Here is a 19,174-nt window from a genome sequence, read left to right as displayed (position 1 = left end):
AATAAAAATTTTAAGTTTTATAAATTACATGCAAATTATGATTTGAAAATAGACTATAAAAACTGAAATTATACTTCCACCACCAAAAATTTTTATAAAATAAATTAACATAGTATACCATAAAAATCCACCACATACCACATTTGATGTGTACGATTTTTGAATATGAATCAAAACAAATGATTAAAAATATATTAAAAAACAACATCGATGATTAATAATTTATACATACATTTACTGAAAAAACTTATCATAAAAAATTAAGAAAACTAATGATTTACCTGAAATTTTGTTGTTTTTCTTTCAGCTTTTCAACCACTGTTTTCTTTGGTAATACTGGTGTATTAGAACTATTAGGTACTTCATGAAGTGCCATTTCAACCATCGCCTTGGCAAGATGAAGATTTTCCTCGTTCATGTTTAATCTTAAACAAAACAAATTTTATACATATATATATATATATATATATATATATATATATATATAATTATATTCATGTATAATAAATCATAAGGATTTAAATAAGTATAAAATGATAAAAAAATTGAATTCAATGCTAGGATTTCCTTACTAAACCTGGAACAGGAAGTATTTTTTTCTTAAAAAATGACCACCATTTTCAGGAAGTGAATAGTACATCAGTAGGTTTCATAGTACTATAAAAATTATAAAATATACACTATGAAAATAATACAGTTAACCATATAGTTTTTAATAACTGTTCTATTTACACAATATGCTACTGAATATTGTTCTACAAGTGGTCAATGGAAAATGCGAAACACATTGTCAATTAGAAAATAGGAAATTAGTAAAAAAAAAGATCATTAAATTAGTAACTAAAAGAACAATCTTAAACAGTAATAATTGTAAAAAAGTCATTCAAAACAATATTTACTATATATTTTTATCTTAATAAGGAACGAATAAACTAGTATTGCAAGCAGGTCTAGTGAATGAAATAGCATTAATATTAAAAATTAACAGCAGAACCTATGAAGCATACACAATAATGTAATCTGATAACAGGAAGCAATTTTTTCAGTATTTTGAGTATAATTATGCAAAATATTAATAAACTATTGACAGATAATAAATTAAATTATTTCCTAATTTCAAACAATTGAAGCTAAATACCTGCTTTAACATTTTATTGATATTATATTAAAAGAGAGAAAGAGAAAGGAAGAAGATTACAACAAAAATAATGACAAAATCTGATTTCAAACTTTATAAAACTATAACATATTTAAACATAATGTTTAAAATATATACATTTTTTATAAATACTCCTTAACAAGAATAAAAATAATGTAATGGAAAAATAAGGGTTTCATAAAAAAAAATCATTTTTTCCTTACGTTCAGATAATTAAAGGAAAAGTTTGATTCAAAGCAGCAAAGAATAAAAGTAAGATAAACAGTAAAAATTAAAGCAATATAAGTAGAAAACAACAACCCTACCCCTGTGTAAAGGGTTTTTTGTCTATGGTTGCATTAAAAACTAAATATTGGAATCATCTTATACGTAAAACTGAAACATTTATAAAAGACATGGCAATACAAATAAAGGATATGTACAACAGACATTTAGCTAAAAATGGAAAAAGCAAATAAACATTTTTATCTTGATCCAAAATACCAACTTTCTAAACAAATTTTGAAAAAACTGGCAACTTCAGGATTTCTCAAAAAATGGCTTACTATAAGATAATAAGGTCAGTGACAGCCTGATGATCTTAGTAATTTCTTTCTTATCATTCTATTATGTGCCACACAGTGTTAAGAGTGTCTATCCATTTTTTAGATTAACTGATCCAAAGCCTTTCTTTTTCCACTTTCATCCTTTACATATTTTACTTTACTTTCATCCTTTACGTTTTCTCATTCCATCACTGGTCATCGCTCAGGTCTTTCTATACTTAGTTTCGAACTAGGAATTTCACGCAGTCTTTCGTTATCCACTAATTGTGTGTGACCATGTCATTTCATCTGACCTCTCAATTTCTTCAACGAGTGGGGTTTATTCTAGCTCTCAACACACTGTAACATTTCTTATGCAATGCTATCTTGTATTTTCCATTATTCTTTCTAAAAATCTCATCTCTGCTTTGGCTTTTCTCCTCATCTCATCTTCTTTTCTTCTAATCTCTGCTTCTGATTTTTAATAGAATTAATCATTTTTACAGCTTTTCATTGATTGATCATTCCCTACCTCATTCATACCTCACAAAATATATGAAGAACTGAGAAATGTTGGCCATATTTGTTGATTCATCAAACTGAATCTAAGGAATTCGTTTGGACTCACTTGCTGAATTATATGATCATGATCATTGGCAGCCATTTCATTGATTTGCCTTGATACTGTGTTGTTAGAAAATGGAATTTTTTTCAGTTTTTTTGTTTCTTCCATGCCTATTAAAACCTGATCATATCTATGAATTATTGTCTGTGCCCTTTGTGGCACAAACAAATGTCGGTGTCACGATGGACTACTGTGCCTCGAACAGTTTATGGAACCAGTCTCTTAACTAGCTCCTGGAGCTAACCTAATAGAGTGAACAATGTAAGCATGGTACAATACATTACTCCGCTTTTGTGTCCAGTTGTTCACTAGTCATATATTAAACTAAATTGGGTAGGCATACCCCATCTATACTATAATATATGACTGTCATAAATATAAAATTTACTTCGTATAGATAGCAATTCTCTACCATGTGCCTAGGTCGCTAAAAGCCAGCAATTACGTTGGAGCTAATGGCTAATGGCCAGCCATTCCTTGAAGACAGCCTCCTACAGCAGTAGTGTAAGAGTTTTTCCCCTTAATAAACTACTGATGCCGGTTGAACAAAGCAACTGCATCAAGGAACTTCCACACAGTCCAACAATGTGGGCGCACACCACAATGACTCACCATTTGTGAGTGGCCAGTTACTCTTTTATTTGTAAGCGAACATCATATACTTGTTTGACTGGACCCCTCGCAGACACACACAGCTCATCAGTTGCCAGATGGAACCTGTGCAGATATTGTTTAAAATTCACATTGTTGGTGAGCACTTGGGCTCCTGTTGCCTTAAAAAATGTTTATATTAAATTTTTTTGCTATAGAATCATTTCCCAAGAGATTGCCGGGAAATCTGGAATCATTCTGTATAAATAAAAATGTCTTTCATGAAATAATGTTTATTTTTCTATTTATGGAAATTTATGGGACACTCTTTATTGTTAAACAGCATGATGAAATGTGACATTTTAAAATTATTAAAAGTTATAAATTGCTCGCTTTCAAATTGAAAGGTTAGACAGGTGATGATAACTAGCTCCTTTAGACCTTTAGAAGAACAAGTTTCATTAATTTAAATGCAAGTCATTTAAACTTTTACACAAATTTAAATTTATATTTGGCCAACATAACAGTGTGACAGGAGCAATTTATAATCAAACTAAAGATAGTTTTTTGAATTTGTATTAGCTTAAATAAAGAAAAAAAAAATTTATTTTACAAATCATTAAATAAAATTAACAAAGGGATTTTTTTACTATAGATACATTGAAACATAAATTTTAATGAAGAAACTGAGATAAAATTATAAGTGAAAAAATACCAAATTTTTACAGGAAATGAATCAAGCTATACAGTGAAGAAGGCCACATGGTGTCATGTTTAAAAAAACTGGCCAGTAAATTGATGTAGAAATATTATGCAAAATTAAGTGTTAGGTATTTCATGGTTTACAAGAACCAATTATTATACAAGTATACTATATTTTGTTAGTGTAAAATTCATAGAATTTTTTAATACACCTAAGGCAAAAAACTAGTACTTACCACGGCTTCAAGATAGAAATATTTAAATACAAGTACTCGTTTTAAAAAATTTTTTATTCAGAAAAACAAATTTAAATATTGACGACTTTTTTACAAATTGAAATAATTAAAAAAACTGTAATTTTATTAATCTTTTAGAGAATATAAATATTTTTTTCTTTTCAGTTAGAAGGAAAAAATAATTTAAAAGAAATATTTTAATTAAACCTTTATGGTAGTTACCTTCCTTGGGTACACATAATTTTTTTTGTTAAGACAGGTTTCAAAATAAGATAATGTCTTGCTTAAAAAGGTTTTTATAACAGAATAAAAACTACAACATGTTTTACAACTGTTTATAATATTTATTTATTCATCCAATTCAGCAAATAATGACAACATATAATTACAATAAATCCCTATCTTTCTTTCTCTCCTTTTCTTTTATTATACGAAATGAATTTTAAAGTACGTGAAAAATGAAAAATGACAAGCCTGATCAAGATAACCTAGAAAATTTTCAATGATATGAAATTAACAAGAAAACGCAATCTAAATTAAAAAATAAACTAAACCTGCATATAAAAATAAAAGTAATGTAAAAAATTCACTTTGTTTCCTTTAATTATATGTTTATTCAAACCTTAGTCTTCACTTCTCAGTAACTTGAATATTTGACTCAGGTTCGTTCATAAATTTATTGAATTCTATATATGTAACTTCTTTTCTATTAAATTGTAAATCTAATGTTTTATTCCAAAACTATTACTTAAATCACCAAATTACAATTAAAAAAAAACCTGCATTCATAATTTATTTATCAGGGCATACTGTAACAACAGACTGATGCCCAATTATAGTTACTTAATGTCTTTTTTTTAAGATATATGAAAAATTAAGTTTTAATAATAACAAATATTACAATAAATGTATTTTATAATAAACCTACTATACTGTGGTCCAAAATTTTGCATGTTCTGAACTTTTTGAAGACTTGTACTAAATATGTTACAAGATACCATCAAATAAAGTACCACTGCAATACTGTTAAATACAATTTTGTTAGACAATGTAGCCTTAATTATTAATGCATATATGGCTCTGTTTATAAATTACTTCATTCAGAAAAAAAAATTAATATAATTTATTGGTTTAATGCAATTAATTTAACTTGCTTTAATCTTTCAGTAAATATTAGTTCTTTTTATGAATTAAAATAAGAGTTATACTTATAACTTACAATTCTGCCAATCTCCAAGTTTTTTTTTTTTATTTATAAAAATGTAATGTAATACAGATTCCTGTGCACAAGCACTCAAGACTTCTGGTAAAGAACTATATATCAAAAAAAATTAATCAGGATTAAACGTTACAATTTTTTAAATTAATTTATTATTTATCTTCATCACGTAATTCAAGGTTTTCAAATCTTTAACTACAAAATACATATTCCAAAATGTTCTACTAATTACTCATGAATACAGTCATTAATTAATTAGTATTATTGGACGTATACTGTAGATAAATTAAAATATAAAATGACTAAGGGAAAGGATAACGTCAATTTACTTTCTTCTATGTATGTATACATATATAAACTTACAGATACCATCATCAAGAGTTACACAAAGCCTAGACAGCACAATGGAGAGATACTAACCAGAAATATAGAATAAAAGGTCATTTGTGCTTCTAAAATACACACTTGGAGAAAATTATTGATGTACAGAAATATTACTACACCTTCAACAGATATTGAAAAACATATAAATAACCAGGAACCATAGGACACAGTGGCTATGTCATCTGTTAAGTAAATAAGTGTTACACAATTTAAATTTTAATGGTCTTCAATATGCTTATATATGATGATGGAAACTTGTTCATGCAACATATTGTTAAAATCTTTTAGGACTACTTAAATCAAGATATTTACGTATAGGTTAAAAAAAATTATTCTCAAAGAAACAAGATGATTAAACAATGCACAACTGGAAGGACTAGACTGGCTGACCCAGGCCTAAGAAAACTTTCAGAAGCCTGGTTGAGAAAAGAAAAACCGTAACATAGAAACTGATGCTTCCAGAATAATCTCTAGCCTGAATTCAAAATTAAATTTTTAATTCTAAGAGTTTAAAGAGATACAGTACATTATCAACATTTTTACAGAGATTGAAATTTGCCTAAAAACAGTTTTTACACTCATGCTTAATAAATATCAATTAAGAATTTAAACTTGAATAAAAACATTTGATAATTTTATTTAATGATCAATAACCTGGAAGGTTATTTTATTACTCACTACCCAAGATCAGAACTGTTACTGAACAACACAAAAATTTAATTAGAGTATAACTCAAATAAATGTTAACACTTATATAATTTAATATGAGGGCGTCTAAATGCAAAAACAACATAAGAAATTTTCAAAATTTTGGGTTAACTGGCAAAACTGGTAACAGTTTTATTTCTTCATAAAATGTGTTTGCTTAACAAAAAAATCATATTAATACTGTAATCATATTACAGTATTTAACACTGTAAATATTAAAACATTTGTTTAAGTTACATGAAACTAACAGAAATTGATTTTAAATTTCAGAATTGTGTTTTTCCTAGAAAAAATTAAAAAGTCCATATTTGCACAGGAGCGAACGAAATATTGAAAATATTAAAATAAAATTAACAGTATTTATAATTGATAATTCATTTATTTATTCCATTTACTATTTAATTATTTATTATACATTCAATTTATTATATATAATTTATTATAAAAAAAAAAAAACTAAAACAAACAGTAACAAAAAAACCTAAAAAACTAATACCAATAGTAAACTATTGCAGGATCCCACATTATCTGTCGATACATAATTCTATATATAATTACATCAACAAATAGCAAAAAAAAAAAAAAAATATAAAAACTTAAAAATTTAGAAAACATAAACCCTACCAACTACAAAATTTTTTTTTTGTTTAACCTCCGGGTCTACCGTTAGGCATGCTTCAGAGGATGAAATGAATGATTTGTAGCGTGTGTGAAAATGCCATGCCTGACCGGGATTCGAACCCGGGACTTCCGAATGAAAACCGAGATGCTACCACTCGTGCCGCAGAGGCCGGCAACAACTACAAAATTTGTAACAATACAACTTCACGGCCATACTGGAATGATGTATTCCAGTATGGCAGTTATGACAATTTTCTGTTAGGTGTTTGGTGGTTAAGTTGTTGTTTTTTGAGTTTAATTGGCACAATGATCAGTATGTTGATGAATTACTTGAATTTTCAGAAAGTTATAATTTATTATATATTATTAATTTATTATTTTTATTATTTATTTCATTTATTTATTCTAATGAAAAAATAAACGATAATGGTACAATAAAAATATTATGTACACAATATCCAATTACATTGCTAAAAACGATTGTATAAATGAAAATTACGAAAAAATACTTGCTGAAATAATAGTCACATCTTGTTAATTAAAAATAGGAAATTAGTTTTGCATCATAAAAATAATATATTTTAAACATGCAAATCCATGCGTTTATCCTGTTCTTCATACAATACCTCTTCAAACACTGCTAATACATTCTCAAATTTCAAAATATACCACATTAAGTCAAATCTTGCTATTTTAACCACTCTGATCAAAAAATGCTTTTTAGTAAATCAAGTATATCAATTATTTTTTTCAATAACTAATTAGCATTAAATTTATCACATATATTTGCAATCTTAAAAAAAAAATGATATATATTTTCAAACATCTAACTTATAAAAAGGCACTTACTGTGTCTTTTTTTTCCTGTTTATCCTATGAGAATCACTGTCATGTATTACTTCAGAGGATGATAGTATGAGTATAAGTGAGTGTAGTCTTGCACAGTCTCAGGTTGACCACATCTGAGAAGTGTGGTTAATTGAAACTCAACCACCAAAGAACACCAGCATCCATGATCTAGTATTCAAATCTGTATAAAAGTAACTGTCTTTACTAGGATTTGAACATTGGAACTCTCGACTTCAGAATCAGCTCATTTGCAAAGATGCATTCACCACTAGTCTTATTGCATCTAAATTTTCTTATTACCACTCTCTCGAGATGGAATTATTCTTTTTGTTTAATTTGAAATTGCCAACTGACCAGAGCTTTAAAATAGTGTTTTTCTAACTTTAAGTCAAGCATAATTAAATCTGATTTTAAATCACAGTTAACAGATTAGAGAAAATATCTTCATACTCTTCGGGTTTTAAGATAATAGATTTCTTCTTTTGTAATTGACTAAAAACAATCTACTGGTATAAAGATTCGTTCCATGACAAGTAATATCAGCCCTAATGTATTTTTATTATAAGAGGGTGCAATTATCAACTAACTGTGACACATCATCTGGAACTAGTAATTGGTTAGTTGAGGTATTCCATTTTTGCATGCAACCCTTGTGTATGGATAGTCTATTTATACACTGAATTTAAATTAAAATATGAATAATCCAGTATTGCAAAAGTAACAGATACTAACTACCTAAAAAGTAAAATAGTTGTCTTTATGCACCTTAAAAGGAAAGACCTAATTTTTTAAGAAAAATAGATTTTGTTCAAAGTCAAGATAATCATGCCAAAACAAACTCTTTTGGTAAAAAAAGACTGATCCTCATTGCTTTCAAAATACAATCATCTATCTGTTTATAAGAAATCATCACTAGTAATAAACAGAATATGTTTTTTTAAATTTAATGAATAAGTTAGTAAAAGTAGATTAACTTGTTCCTAATCTACGGTTTTTTACAATTTATTGTACTTTACATTTTTTATTAGCAAAAGCAGTGTAAATAAGATTTAGAAACAGTTTTTTATAGATGGACTCGATTTCATAAAATTATGTTTAAATTCATGACTTTTTCTCTACAAACTGTTTTAGAAAAGTCTTTCTACTCTTCAAGTAAAAATACATTTCTAGAAAATATGTAGTGTTTTCTACGATGTAAAGCAAATTCTTATGGTTTATTTTTTACAATGACAGGCACATAACTAACCTACCGGGTTGGTCTAGTGGTGAATGCGTCTTCCCAAATCAGCTGATTTGGAAGTTGAGAGTTCCGGCGTTCAAGTCCTAGTAAAGTCAATTATTTTTACTACGATTTGAATACTAGATCGTGGATACCGGTGTTCTTTGGTGGTTGGGTTTCAATTAACCACACATCTCAGGAATGGTCGAACTGAGAATGTACAAGAATCTACACTTCATTTACACTCATACATATCATCCTCATTCATCCTCTGAAGTATTATCTGAACGGTAGTGTTACCGGAGGCCAAACAGGAAAAGAAAGAAGGCACATAACTGATTAAGTTTTTCTTATTCTTCTTTTGTACAGCAGTTTTAAGGCATACTATTTATCTAAGTGATTTGAAAGGATTTTTAAAATAATGCAGAAGAAAGTAAATAACTGTTCAAAAAAAGCTAAATCTAAGCAAAATGAGGATCTTAGAATTAACATCTAAGAAATGTTTAAAAAGATAAGACTTTCATGCAATTTAAAACAAACACATTATATATATAAAATTGCATTTATAAACTTCACTTCAAAAACTTGCAATTTTACTCTTCAAGTAAAAACAAATTTTTAAATATGATTATGTTTAAAAAATAGGACAATTTTTTGAAAAAAAATATGCATGTATATTTTTATGTATACAATAAATATAGTTTTTTTTACAATAGCATGAAAATACATTTCGCACACAAGTATTTTACATGTGTAAAGTTGAAACAGTATGTTTTTTATTTTTTTCCAAATAAATACATTTACAATTTGTTAAATTTATATGGATATTATGAAACGGCTAAACCACCGACAATAATTTATGAACGAAGAAAATACCCACTACAACACTAATCATAAAAATAACACGAAAAATATTTATAAAAACATATAGTTAACTATACGTAAAACTATCAGGGATATTACAAAAACTGATAACGTATAGGTTATCTCTTGAGCAAATCTTACCACACGATTTACATTTGTCATACACGAGTTAAAACAAGGCTAAAATTTAGAAACAGTTTTGAAAGTCTTATTCGTTAGGTTTAAAATTAATACTAAAATTACGAATTCTTACATTTACGCTGCTATGTTAAAAATACTTTCCATCTCATCCTTCATTAAACTGGCAATACCTATGTATAAAGAAAATCACTACCAGAACTATGAAAGTAATAATTTCATAAAATAAAATGTGTTACCTTTAAATGTTATCAGCAGTTAAGAACGAAGTAGCTTAACAACACAACTATAAAAACGGATACGTTTTACAATAACCTCACTCTCACCATCCAACCGAATGACCGCAGCAGACTACACATTCAGAATGCCGATTATTTTGTTTATGTCAGCTGAGATCAGGCAACCATAAAAACAAACAAAAAATATCGTATTGAAAGTTGTCTGGTCACTGACGAGCACTGTTTCCCATATTTAAGGCTAGAGTTTTAACGAAGAACTTTCTTAAACGAAATTTTGTTATTCGTGATGTTTGGTAGTAAAAATTATTCAAAACTGACTGTTTTCAAGATGAATAAAACCTAATTTAAATATAACAGACATTATTTGTTCGTATCGAAATTTGTCGAAAACCAGTAGCTTTCAATGACAGCACAGATCTTGTTTTTGGATTGTGATAAAAGTTGAAGTTATCGCAGGCGCTAGTTTTATATTTCAATCTCATGAGCTTTTGGCTAGATCCTATTTAATTATTTTTTCTTCTTAAAAATAAAACACCAATTTTGATACATTTTTGACTTACAAGGTGGAATGATAGCATCCTACTTTCCTAGTGTAAAAATCTGTCAGACTTAAGATTTGAATGCGATATTGGTGAACTGTAGTATTTTCAAATGCTGAAAGTACCCATACTATTCCAGTTTCAAGCTTTTGCAGTGGAATCATCCAATACATTTTAATATTTGAAAAATAATTAAAAACAAGAATGACAACTATGTTAAAAAATTAACTTTTTATTTACATTACATCCTGTAAAGTAAACCAAAATTAAAAATTTACCAGTGATTTTATTAAAAAAATATGGAAAGCATATTCTATAGCATTCTGTGGCTAACTTGAGATGGGATATAGAATGCCATGTGGAAAGCCATTTCACTACTCAATTTCTCTAGTACACATGAGATGATCTCATGTCAAATTAAGAAAAAGAATCAGTTTTTGGGATTAATTTATAACACGTTATGTCAGCTACAACCAGATTAGTTAGACACCTAACAAACAACAAAAGCATTTTATAAGGGAACGTAAGATTCATGGATACTGATCTCTGCTATAAATAGCTGAAGCAGTATAAATTCTGATTACTTAATGATTTTGATCTGTTTTATTGTCTGTAATATTTCAAATTAATATGCATTTTAGTGAGTGAGAATATAAAAGTGTCTTCTCATTTCATTCAAATTTTTTCTGATAACCTTTTGTCACTGTATCGAAACTTAAAAAGTCAGAGTTTAAAAAGATTTATGAATATTATTAAGCATTCATCATTTACAATTAATAATTTGAAAAGTATTAAAATAATAGATGTGTACAGAGAAAAACTTATGTAAACAGGTCTGACAAAATTTTGTAACATAAATTGCTTTATTTTGTAAAACAAATATTTCTAACATTAGAACTTCATGTATTTAATAAAAAATGTTGTATTTAAAAATTATATTTGATCTGTTGTAATTTTTACAATTATACCTACACTAAATTTCTTATAATATTGTTACATGTTGAAATTGTTACATTATTAATCACAGAAGTTAAATATGTAATAGATTGAAGGAATCATGTTAGCAGGTATTTATGTCACTAGGGTTAATTCTGTCTTAATATGTACACTTGCATCCATGTTGCTTTACCCGTCTATATGGTTGTTTGTGTTTCCCGCCTAGCCAGGGGTCTCTTACCCCTGGGCACCTATGCATTCATTATACTTTTGAATGAGAGAATAATAATAATAAATAAAAATTAAACTCTGTTAAGTTTATAAAAAATATAAGTTACAATTTCTTCAGAGTAACAGTTTGGTCAGCATAGGACTCAAACGAGTGATTTGAAGATTGCGGGTTTCAAAATAGTCAGCCTCCATCTTAAAAATATTACTTATAGCTGGTTAATTATATCCTTTGCAGTCTATTTGCATTTTGTATTTGCAGTCTGTTACTCAAATCCATATAAAAGACCTTCAACTACAGTTAATTTGGTGGGTAATTTTTGGTGGTGTGCCGTTACAAGGACTCTAACCTTAGAACTCTCAACTTTTAGCAAAATCAGCTGATTTTGCAATGACGAGTTGAATGACTGGACTAACCCAGCGGTCATGTATGCAACATGTATATAAATTTTCAACAATCTATCTTCAGTAGTTTATGAACAACTCTTGACATATTGTTATATATATTTTTTTTTTTCATGAAAGTACTTTCATGGGATCCTGCATTTTCAGCCATGAATGGAATAATTCCGTTGTTGCATAACAAAAATTTTAAAATAATGAAAATTGTGTATTAATTTATAAGAGTGCTGCAATCTATTGCAATTTTTATAAGACTGCCTCCTTCAAACAGGGATATGGTCTCCTTGTTTGACTCCTTTGTTTGGAGGGAGATGGTCTTACAATAACTGCAAAATATTGCAGCACAATTAGAAATTAACATGCAATTTTTGTTATTTTAGTATTTTTATTTTAACTTTTTTTTTTATGCAATAGTGGAATTATTTGCATCCCGCAAATGTACTTTCATGAAAAAATTAAAGTAAGATATACCTTATCTCAATATTATCTACTAGGTGGTTCATTTTAATAGAATTTAAATATAATTTAATAGTACAGAAAAATAATATGAATCTTAAAAATTTTAATTTCAGCAAAATATGATGTGCAAGTGAAAGCTTTTAAGAGATTAATTTTTATAATGAGAAAAGTCAATATACATTAGGTATTCACTATAAAAATGTTAGTTATTTCATGACATCCAAACACAGTAAAGTTTATATAAATAATATTTATGTAAAATAATACATTTCTAATTGATGATGTATTGTATTCAACTGATGAATTCATTGTAATAAGACTATGTTAGTTGTTACATCTGGTGATCAAGAGAGTACAATTATTAGCAGCAGCAATTTAATTATTTTTTGGTATTATTGTGTATGAGTTGTAAGTTTTTTCTATAATTTTTTGAAGTCTCAAGGATTTTCTTAAATACAGCAATAAGCTAAGTAACAAAATTATTTTATGAATTTTTATATCCTAAATCTATAAATGACAATTTCTGATAAATCTCACATATTAAGAACATGTGAAAGTAATTATTGAGTCTGAACTGTATAAGCTAAATTGAGATTTTATAATATTACAAGCAATAGTTTCATAAACATTTTAAGAAGCTCATATTACATGTAATTAATTGAATTCCTGTTTAATATATTAAATTGTCTACTGTGATGGAGAATATTTGCACATAACTCATCCATTAAAAGTTGCTAAAAATCATAACTACTATTTGATTAAATATGTGTGAACAAGAAAGGATAAATATCCCAAAGGAGTGGTCTTCAGATATTCATAAAGTGTACAAAAAGATTTGACTTATTTGGTTTTAATCTGTTGATTGCCTTTAAACTGTACATTAGTGATGGTCGGAAAATATCAGTTTAGCAAAACTGTTGTTTTTAAGAAAAAACAAACTGATGTTTCACTTCTGTACAAACTGTTTTCTTCTGCTCAATAGTAATATTGCATAGGAAACAAGTTGACTTAACAGACAGAACAGTCAGCTCTCTCTAATGAATGTTAAGTTAATGAAAAAAGATGTAATGAACAAATTGTTTACTGAGAACAAGTCATTTGCCAGGGAAACTGATGTTTTTAGGTAGATTTCATAAGAAAGCTACCTATTGTAAGAGGTATCATGATTTGACTTCCTGAAAATTTCAACCTATCTTTGTGTTTCACATCCCCCAGATCCCAAAACCACCGTCAGTTCAAAAGCTTATATATATATTTCACTTTCTTGTGGACACGATAACTGCTATAATTTTACACCAGTCATTTTGAAATTGATACATAAAATTGAACTATGGGGGTGGAAATGGGTTTTAAAAAAAAACAAAATGTTGCTATAACTTTCTTATTAAGTAAAATATAAAATTTGTTTAAAGTTTCTACCATTCTTTGGATAAGGGCCTAAAACTTATTTAAGTAAAGGTTTTTGATATCACCAACCACTGGCCCAGGAGGTGGAAAAATGGGGTTTTGAAGAAAAAAAAATTATATCTCCCTTAATGACCACAGTATTGAATCAGTTTATCATGGTCATTAGTCCTCTAAACATTACCTAAAACTTTTGTCTAAAACAATTTTTGATATGATCAACCCTTACAGTAAGGGATGACCAAAACGTTGCTAGAATTGTAAGAAGATGGGACTTGTCATATGCTAAACATGTGAACATTTTTTTAACATGCAACCATTATCGTATTAAGTAAATTTGAAGTTTTTCTTAATTTTAAGGTGGTTAAAATCTTTTTTAGCTCCTACTTAGCACCAAGGAAATCTACCTCCACCTTCCAGCATGCCGAAAGGAATTTTTTAAATAAGTACTCTGTAAGCTAACTGCTAAGATCTCCCAAAAACCAAATAAATCTTATTCATGAAAATACTATAATATTAAACTGAAGAACAAAAGGGTCATAAAATTGTCAAATCTTGTGATATAATGATGACGTTTGCTGGCATCAATTTAAACATTATGCAGCCTGCACCCAGTGCTTTGAGAAAAATATTAAAATAAAACTGTTGTTTTTAAATGCAAAAAACAAACTGAACAAAAACAATCCCATAAAACATTACTAACAATAAACTAACCAAAACAACCATTAATCACAAAAACACTAACCAAGACTGAACACGACACTAAACCCAGAAATGCAAAACTTACCACAAAAACACTAACCACAAATAAATACTAAAACCTAAAACATAAAAAATTAAAAATGTAAACAAGACAAAAACTACACAGAAATTCAAAAACATTTATAACATGTTAACCAAAACAATCCCCAACTACAAAAACAATAACATGAGAGGTAAGATCAGTAAGGTAACCTATCACAAAATAATTTCCTACAAACAATAAATAAAATAAACCAAATCCTAACAATAATCCTGTAAACTTGGAATAAAAACAACAAAACATAAACTAAAACCAAATAAGACAAATCTAGAACACTGACACCAACAACAACAAAACTAACATCAAAAAAATTCTGAACACTAAAAAGAACAACAAAACCTATTACAACGTAACCCACAAATCTACATCCAACACCTTAATTCAATCTATAAATCAATATGACTGAGCAATAACTGCCATGCATTTCCGTACATGGGAAAATCTACCAACTGACAACCATGACTTGGGTACAATTCACACATCAGGGAATACCCCTAGCCGTCTTAACTGAACAATCTTTTGCAAGGTAATCTTCTGTACCACAATATGAGCATAGCTCCTTTCCTTTACAAGACTTGGCCACATGATCTAACCCTAAACATTTAAAGCAACAATTCACCTGTCCTTACATGATGAAACTCAATGAATACTCAACAAGTTCCTTCCTTATCTTCTTATATAGCACTTCCTCCACTATATGGTGCACAGCAACACTATCCCTCTTACCAACCCGAAACACTATCTTGAATTTTTCACAGTAATCATCATAGTCAAATTACCCTAGTCGTTTTCTGACTCCAGGCCACATCGAAGAAATCCTTATCCACCATGTCATATCATAAATTATTATTCTGGGCTGTAAAGCTTTAGTTGAAACAACCTTAATTGGATACTTGCTCATCTCTATGTCTCAAATGCCCTGTTCAGTCTCTGAATCATTTGCCACAACCCTACTCCGTTACGGTTTTCCTTTATACTGACAATTCTTACACCATTCCTCTTTGGATCAAGTTTTTTTTTCAACCTCTCCCTTGAAAACCACAGAAGGAACATCAGCAGGATTATCTATTAATATCACCTTTGGAGTCGAAGCAACTTCAGAAACCAATCTTGGCTGAGCAATCCTTCCCCGCTCACCCGTCTCAGCCTTGTAACCCTCTAATAATCCTTGTAAAATTGATCATGCTGCTTTACGGTTATAAATGAAAGAAAGGATATTTTTTTGCAGCAGTCAGACACTGAATACTCTTAAACCTTATGTCGCTCAATGAGAACTTCCTGTTACTTTTGGTTTTTCTTCCCCTAAATCCCAATTCTTTTATTATTTTTCTCAAACTAGTCTCTTTCTCTGACTAACCAATGGCATCTTTAAGTGGTAACATTATTCTTGAGCATTCAGTAATGCAGGCTATGGGTAATTATCTATTTTTACATTGGCCTGGCTGCATTTGAAAGCTGAGCACTAAGCAATATTATTTCTTGATATGAATCAAGAAAGGTGACTCGTTTCCAGAGTTATAATACTTGACTAGTCTGTATTTATTTTTACAATAAATAAAATCACAATATATTAAAAATTATGTTTATAAATGTTGGACAATTATAATGCTAGTAATTTACCTTTTGGCTTTTGTCTGCTGACGTATTTATAATACTTGTTGAGAATAGGCCTATATTTTTATAAAATTTAAAAATATACAACTTTTCTTTTTATGGCAAAATACTTATCATTTATTTATAAATTATAAACAGCAGAATTAAAAAGCATTTTAAAATAATCAATAATACCATCTATTAGAATAAAATAATAAGTGTATTTACATGAGACCAATTTACTTCTGCATGTGAAAACTAAACTGAATTTTTTCCAGTTTAGATAACAGATACTGTACTAACCGTCGTAGTTCAAACTTCATTGTGGTACCTGTACTTATTATAATAAGCAGATGCTCTAAATTTCCCAAAATAGCCCAGAAGCTTGATTAACTTTTTGAGAGAAGGTATTCTTAGTGTAATGGCTAAATTGCTTATTAATTATTTTTACTTTTTATTATGCTATTCTTTACTATTGCCAGCAAATGATAATGTCACAGTGAAGATGTACACTAACTGCTCATCATAATTATTGTTTTAATAAATGAAAAACGGATTTGTGACAACTACAATCAGTAGAAATGCTTCTTCTTAGAATATCAGAGGAGTTACCCAATGCGATAGAATACAAAATGAGACAATTAGAGAAGATTAAAACATTTATGCCAAACATGATAACATTCAAGAATATAGACAAAACTGGGTTCAGCATCTTCACTATAAATGTGATAATGGTATCTCCTATTATCATAAAACATTTATGATAATACGATATCATAAATCTTTTTAAATTATACAATACAAGGATACAGGTGAACAGATACTGAGGGAAGATGGAAAGTTAGAGCAAGTCAAAAACCTATACTATGAAGTAAAAGTTGTAACTATCAATAAAAAAAATAACCTTGATCAACAATCAAGGTAATTTTTAGCTATTCAGCTAAATGATTCAATAAATCATCAAGCAAATATAGTTATTAATTTATCAATGTTGGGTCAATTCATTTCAAGTGATCCAAGGGTGATTGCTTGAAAACATTCAAGCAACCAATTAAAAAAAAAATTGAAACTTACTCACTTGTTTCCTTTATGTCTCAAGACCTTAAAAGTACTTTTTTTAAATTTTTTATTTAAGCAGTTTACCTGTGGTGGGCATTTTTGTTACAGTGCAGACACCTATTTTTATGATTGGTAATCGCAAAAAGTAGGGTTTACAGAAAAGAATCATAGCTAAAAAACTATTGGTCCTGGAAGGATGAAAAAAAGCAATTTATTCATATTTTATCAAGCTATAAGATTGGTCCAGTGGTTTATTTACCTATCTCTCTTCTTTCTATGAGAAAATTACCAATAAATTTGAACATGAAAAAAGATGAAATTTTACTTCTGGTAATTATTTTCAAGAGGCAAGGATGGCAAACACAGTTTGAATTATTTTTTTATATGTAGGTATATGTTAGTAGTTTTACCATAAATAATATTAATGGTGATAGACTTACCCCTAAATTTTTAAGAACCTTTAAAAACTAATTCTTTTTATCAAATTTTGGCTTCAAATAACTCTGGTTAGGGCTAGTGATAATAATCTAAAATTTGCACAACTTAACAGTGTTTTTGTAGATGTTTATGGCAAATAAAAAATTTTCTTGTGTATTGTATTAATAAGAAGTTATAACTTCTCAAAAATCATGAAAAACCTGTTAAAAGCGATATCATTATGACTTGCTAATAAGTGCTTCTAAGAGGTTTCTCTTCTTCCACTAGCATGTTTTTTTGGGACACTTCAAATGGATTGACCCTATTTTAAGTTTGCTGATTTCCAGTCTGATAAGAGCATTTTTATTTTATATACTATTTTTACTTGTTACAAATTTTGTTTTAGTTGTATAACAAACGATCAACTCTGAGCAGAAAGGAATTTCATTGTTTAACACTGTATGCCACAAAGAAATCATTGCTACCTGATAAGATTCACTCAAAAGTAACATTTCTTTTCTTTGCTATATATTTATACTCACTAACTTTCAGAAAGCTCTGTTATGAGTAAAAATCAAGTTACAATCTTTTTACAAGAAATTAGTCGTAAAGAATAAGTAAACATTTTTCATTTTGTATTAATAAGTATGTTTTATATAATATCAGCATATTTTTACTTTACCAAGCAATTGTATGCTAATACTAGACAGTGGATACTTTAGTGGTTGAGTACCACACATCTCAGGAATGGTCGACCTGAGTGTGTACAAGACTACATTTCATTTACAAGTCATGCATATCATCCTCATACCATTGGGCCATGGAGAAGTTTATTGTTCACTAGTTGAACAAATTGCAATGAACACAGTAGGAAATAAAATTGTATGCTGATCAATACTTGGTTAAAATAATTTGCAATAAAATGAAGTTAACATTCTAAGGAATTTAATAAATGTAATTAGCTAATTTTTATTCTCATATTAAGTTTACATTTACGTGCAATTATTAAATTTATTCATTATATTCACTGACTGATATGAAGAGAAGTAAAACCATCACCCATCTTCTAATTTTTTCGGTTCATTTCTTAGTATTCTGGTTTCCTTATTTATCTTTTTTATGCATTGAAGGGGATTATTTTAGTATTTCGTAAATTGTTTATTGTTTAGTTCAGACATTTATTAATCAATAATATGCAAACTATGGTAAGGCTGACCAAAACTAGTCAAGCATCCAAAACAGCCGAAATTAATATTA

At 28.4% G+C, this 19,174-nt stretch overlaps 1 protein-coding gene across 2 annotated transcripts in view; it reads right to left on the bottom strand.

The window, feature by feature from the left end:
• LOC142333367 (NAD kinase-like) overlaps window positions 1-10,209 on the bottom strand; it is a 489,955-nt gene extending 479,746 nt beyond the window's left edge. For both annotated transcript variants that reach the window (XM_075380407.1, XM_075380424.1), the window contains exons 1-2: window positions 10,079-10,209; window positions 282-425 (exon numbers count right to left, since the gene is read on the bottom strand). In XM_075380407.1, coding sequence (XP_075236522.1) covers window positions 282-418 — 137 coding nt within the window. In that variant the 5' untranslated portion in view covers window positions 419-425; window positions 10,079-10,209. The remainder of the gene's footprint in view (window positions 1-281; window positions 426-10,078) is intronic.
• Window positions 10,210-19,174: the final 8,965 nt, after the last annotated feature.

Source organism: Lycorma delicatula, chromosome 1 (genome assembly GCF_047948215.1).
Source record: "Lycorma delicatula isolate Av1 chromosome 1, ASM4794821v1, whole genome shotgun sequence".
NCBI classification, from domain to species: domain Eukaryota; kingdom Metazoa; phylum Arthropoda; class Insecta; order Hemiptera; family Fulgoridae; genus Lycorma; species Lycorma delicatula.
This window is presented reverse-complemented; position numbering and strand designations above follow the sequence as displayed.